This window comes from Lycorma delicatula, chromosome 2 (assembly GCF_047948215.1).
Source record: "Lycorma delicatula isolate Av1 chromosome 2, ASM4794821v1, whole genome shotgun sequence".
NCBI classification, from domain to species: domain Eukaryota; kingdom Metazoa; phylum Arthropoda; class Insecta; order Hemiptera; family Fulgoridae; genus Lycorma; species Lycorma delicatula.
The window spans coordinates 93,856,121-93,862,120 of record NC_134456.1 but is presented as its reverse complement, the minus strand read 5'-3'; the positions used below and the strand labels follow the sequence as shown (position 1 = coordinate 93,862,120).

Below are 6,000 nucleotides of genomic sequence, written 5' to 3'. Positions count from 1 at the left end.
AATAACAATAAAACAAATCAGAAGTTATTAATGAATTAAAATTTTATGTACTCTTCATTTTAAAAACATGTGTATATGTAATTTAATATGCATACAAGGAAGTCATGTGGTGACGTCTGATATTTCTTTTTTAATTTGAAAAAACATTTTTTTATTTATTTTTAATTAAAATACAGAAAAACCTACAAAAAAATAATCTGTTCTTATACAGAGTGTTTTACATAGAATATATACACACATTAGTAAATGCTTTTTTAACAAGAAATGCTTCCATATGTGAAGTTATTGTAATAGGCAATTTTAAATTTAGATTATAAACATAAAAAAATATATGTGCAATTACTAAAAGGTGATGAACAAAATTAATACAAGGGTCGGTGTTAAGCAGATTCTAATATTGATAGGGAAGTTCAATCAAAAGACTTTTTACAAACTGATTTGAATAAAAACTATATTTATGTAATAATTATTATAATACAATTTTTTTATTTATAATACAACATTCATAACCAATTTTTATTTATTTAATAAATAATGTATATTATAACTGATCATCCTTTAGAACATCTTTTAAAATTGAACCAGAATTACGTCCAGCTGTAAACTGAGGAATGTTAGGCAGCACATCTGGTAATAAAACAGAAGCTGATGAACGTCGACTTTTTGGTTCCTAATAAATAAAAATAAATAAATTAAAAATGTATATTCAAAAAGTAGTATTCTTTTAAAAATGTTCAGAGTGGAGAAGATTTCAAACACAAATCTATATCTCGACCAAAATTGCAGGAAATACAACATATTATCAATTTTCACTTTTAGGCTAAAACATTACTGCTTCATCAGTTTATTTATAAAAAAAACTTTTTATTGGAAAGTTTAGTGTGACCATTTTCCTAAATTATAACTAAATAACTGTAACTTTATTTCATGTAGTAAATTTATCTAGTCAAGTTTACCATAATTTGAAAATTTATTGAGCTAATTACTGAATTACTTATTCAGTAATTAGGAATTACTGCTGTAATTCCCCATCGCTTGACTACTTTCAGGCACCAAAATGAACATACCATATTTAAAATCCATTTTCAACTACTTCAATGCATTTTAATGACAGTGTAAAGTAACAATTTGTAGTAAATTTTATCTACTTTCCAAATTTTTTCAAAATGTCAATCAGATAATTTCTGGAAAAAATGCACACTATGCAAGCAGGTACAAAATAGATAATAGTGCGTACAAAATTCAAAATGCCATTGTGCAAACACTATTTATTCAATAGCAATCAGATTTTGCACCATAGTATTTATATCACAACTACAATTTTGCAGAAAGCTACTGCAAAACTTCAAAGTTGACCAAGCTTTGAATTTTTTAAAATACGCTTTTCAAATTTTGAATTTTAATTAAAATTTTTGAATAAAAACTACTTCAAATATTGAACACTGTATAAATATTTAACAACCTACGACATAAATTTTCTGAAAAATTTCTGTGCAATAATGACATAAAGAGTTTCTTTCAAACGGTAAGAAAACTTACATTTAGGAGGTTTTGAAATTATTTTCATTCACGTTTAAACATGGCTTAGCGTGTATAAAACTGTAGAGAAAGATCAAAATAATCAACAAAAATAGAGTCCACTTAAAAAAAAAAAAAGTTCTACCTCCCAATGTATGCATAGGAAATATGTAGGCAGCATATGTTCACATCAAAATAAACTAAAATTAATTGATGTTAAACCCCATCTACCATTTTTTATTTGGTGAATTTTTTGAGATGATCACAAACATATTTTGTACATAACTGAAAATGTTCTTTCTTAAAATATTTTAAATTTTAAAAATATGGCACAAATGCCACATTTTTAACAGCAATTACTTCTGCAAAGAGAAAATTTAGACAGAAAAGAGAAGTTACATTGGAAGAAATTACATGATGAATATATTCAATAGCAATATAAGAAAGAACATAAGAAAAAGTTAACTTACATTAGGTTTTGCCTCAGCTAATGAGAGCCGAAGTGAAGGCTGAGGCCGTGATTCATTTTCCAAAAATCTTACAAATGCTTCAGAAAGAGACTGAAAAAAAAACCAAAAAATTTTATATTCTTTGGCCTTCACTTATGGCCATAAAAAACCCAATACTTCAGAACAAATTAATAAAATTATATTAATAATAAAAATAGTAAAATATTTCTAAACATGTGAAGTATTAAGCACAAATCAGAACTGAAAAATAGCTTTATCATAATACGATAAATTATCTAAATGTAGTTTGTTCATTGTAAAAAAAAAGAGTTAAGTTAAACTAATACAATTATTAAACACTTAAATGTATAAAAACGTCCTTGCAGAATTATATCTGGTATTCCAATTTTCAACAGAAACAGGGTATAAAACTAGGGAAATTATTAAAGTTATAAATAATTTAATCAAAAGTAAAAATGAGCAACTATTACATAAAAGATTTGTTTTCAGGAACAGTTGCCCTCTTAACCAACGTTCCCTGAACTGACCATTCCACTAATTGACTCTTTTACAAGGTTTCAAAAATAAGTGCTCTATAAAATAACATTTTATTAACAATTTTCTATCTTTTTTTGTCTTAGTCAATTGACTGGTTTGATGCAGCTCTCCAAAATTCCTTATCCAGTGCAAGTTGTTTCATTTTGGTATACCCCCTACAACCTACATCCCTAAAAATTTGTTTTACATATTCCAAATGTTGCCTACCTGTATAATTTTTCCCATCTACATATCCCTCCAATTTTCTAATAATAAATATTAATACTGTATAGTAATTATATAGTATATATATGTGTACAATTATTTCCATACATTTTAACCACTTAGCTAATGAATTATACAGAATGGGGCTGGTAGTGTAAATTAAAAATGAACAAAATATTTTTAAGGTAGACTAATTTATTTAAATTGAAAAACATGTTATTTGAATATTTTAGCATTTGTGCAGCATATAAATTTTTACCAGTAAAGATTTGATTCGTTGTTCAAAACTTTGGATAGGTTATTATCTTTTAGAATCCTAATAAAGACAACATATGTTACTCGTTTTTTAATAATCAGATTAAGAATAATAAGAAATTATAGGTTCATAGTCATTTGCAAAATAAATAAGAAATCATTAATTGATTTCATGTCTGAATCATGTGTCTGTGTGAGTGCGCGCACACACACACACACACACACACACACACACACACACACACACACACACACAGGTCTTAAAAATGTCAATTTTTATTTATGATTACCAATTAGTGATGCCTGTTAGTGACTAATCCCCCGCTTATGCCGTTGTACATAGCACAAAATGCAATCACTTTAGCAATTTTTTTGAGGTTAAGGTCTTTTTGAGTCTCTGTTGATTCTGTTATGAGACTCATTTTGATATGAGCTAAACTCATAACTTTTATATACTATTTTATTTACTTACACAGCTTATCAGTATTTACAATTTAACCAATGTTGTAATTTATCGATAAATAATCCCACTATATATTAATATTTATTCTTGTACTACATTTATAATACAAAACGATTTCAAATATAACCAATTCTTACCATTTTATTAACAAACTTTTCTGTTGCCCAACTACGATCTGGCAAGTCTGTTACAAGAGAGAAAGGCCATTGTATTAATAGACATTAAAATCTTAAAAATTGACCGTTGGATGATAAAGACATACACGAAGTGAATTAACTATGGGCAGACTACATACATAAACCCACTGGATTAGTCTAGTGGTGAACACGTCTACTCAAATCAGCTGATTAGGAAGTCGAGTTCCAGTGTTTAGGTCCTAGTAAAGTCAGTTACTTTTATACAGATTTGAATACTAGATTGTGGATACCGGGGTGTTCTTTGGTGTAACCACAAAGTGGTCGATCTGAGGCTGTACAAGACTACACTCATACATATCCATCCTCATCCTCATTCATCCTCTGAAATAATATCTGAACAGTAATTACTTGTGGCTAAGCAGGAAAAAGAAAAGCCTACATACATAAACATCAACTTATAGTTAACTTTCTGTAGGGTCTATACCATTACTTATTATGACAATTAATGTTATGAGTGCTTTAATAATTTAGAATAACCTTCACATCCTGCTTGGAAATTCTACATTAACATGTCAAATCATAGCTACTCTGGATTGACTGAAGTTATCTGATCCATAATTTAGCACCGAAAAGTCAATTTTTCAACTTTAATTTTCTTAACTTTGTTATGTTCAGCTTTTACATTTATATAAATTAAAAAAAAAATTATTAAAATTAAACCTCAAAAGTAATGACTGTGCTTAATATTTTATTCCTAATATTTGATGATGAAAATTTTTAAAAACTTATATTATAAAATATAATTAAGGTCTGTTAAAAAGCTAACAAAGATGGAAATTAGGCTCATGTAAAATTTCTTACCTGCTGTTGTAATGCATCAGAGCTAGAAGCTGGTTCTAGACCAACTCTCTGTCGTTCTTCATGAGAAAGATCAACCACAGTCGCTAGTACCCGCAGAGCTTGCATTCGACTTTGTTGGGGAGCAGAAAGGAAACCAACCAGAAGATTTTTTACAAGGTACCTGAAAATTTTCAGAAATTTAAGTATTTATTATTTTTTTTTTTTATAAAAAACATAAATAAAAAAAACGACAACACTTTACAAAACAGTTAAATTCTGCTAAATAAGAAGAAAATCCTTTTATATTGACAAGGAATAAATGAAACCCTTTAATATAAATAGCTTTGTAATCGAGAAACTGAGACAAGAACTATCTTGTTCAGTTTTAAAGTTGGTAAAATTAGTTTTCTTGCAAAACAATATGGATTATATTCCTGAATAAGAAAAATTATGACCATTGACATATTTGTTTAACAATGGTAGTTTTATTTTTATGAAGATTCTATAAAATCCTGAAGAATAGAGTAAGTAAATCTCTATAAGTGCTGTAAGCAAGAAAGAGAAAAATGTCAGTTTGTACTTTGAATTTATTTATTTTAAATCTGCTTCAAACTTACAAAATTCTGTCTCATTTGGTAGTTTTGTATGCTATACAATAAAAAACAACAGTTACCACAAGGGTTTTTCACAGAGTGCTTTCATATATGTTAGACTAGAACCGTAACTGCTGTACCAAAATTCAGATATAAATCATTCTATTTAAAAATTAATTCTGGATATTGAAGCAAAATAAAATGTGTGCTTTATTTCAGTTATTTTATGAAGGTTAATTATTACTGAATTAGTAACATATTCTAATAAGACATTATCTTATTTTTAATGATGCAAATATAAAAAAAATATATACAAACATTATATAAGATTGTTAGACATTTTTTTATAAAATCTTTTATTTAAAAATTAAAAACTCGTAAGCATTCAATGTTATCCTAATTTTTGGTCAAAAACAGTAAATTCTAATGAAATTTTATAGTGTTCTAACTGTAATGTATTTTTTCATAGACAAACAAGCAGAATTAAATTAAACAATAATTTTTACTCATTAAATTTTGTTAAATTACTACTTTTAAAGACATTTTACAAATTACATACAACAGCAATTTCACGGCCCAGGAAAACTGCATTAATATTGTTTTATTCCCTGCAGTACGAGGTGGGGGGGGAAATAGTTTTACATTAATTACTTTATATATTCATGTTTTAGTCATTTTTACTTCCTTGTATGAAGCAAAGGAAGTACTGGGATTACGAAAAATTTCAGTTTTCACATTTTAACAGAAATATCGATTTTGACCATCCCTGAATCCATTTTGATTAGTTTTGGTGTGACATCTGTACCTATGTATCTCTCATTACTCAACAATGATTAGTGTAAGATGTTAAAATTTTGGATTTAGGACTGTTGTAACATCTAGTTGTGCACCTCCCCTTTTGATTGCAATCAACTGGACGAAAAATTAGATTTCCTCAAATTTTGTTCATAATTTAATTTTAAAAATACAACAAAAAAGAAAAA

The 6,000-nt window shown here is 27.3% G+C and overlaps 1 protein-coding gene across 3 annotated transcripts in view; it reads right to left on the bottom strand.

Moving 5' to 3' along the window:
• Positions 1-439: 439 nt before the first annotated feature.
• The window catches only part of LOC142319004 (uncharacterized), a 267,597-nt gene continuing 262,036 nt past the window's right edge, over positions 440-6,000 (bottom strand). For all 3 annotated transcript variants that reach the window (XM_075355789.1, XM_075355790.1, XM_075355791.1), the window contains 3 exons: positions 4,446-4,605; positions 1,989-2,078; positions 440-670 (listed from right to left, as the gene is read on the bottom strand). In XM_075355789.1, coding sequence (XP_075211904.1) covers positions 542-670; positions 1,989-2,078; positions 4,446-4,605 — 379 coding nt within the window. In that variant the 3' untranslated portion in view covers positions 440-541. The remainder of the gene's footprint in view (positions 671-1,988; positions 2,079-4,445; positions 4,606-6,000) is intronic.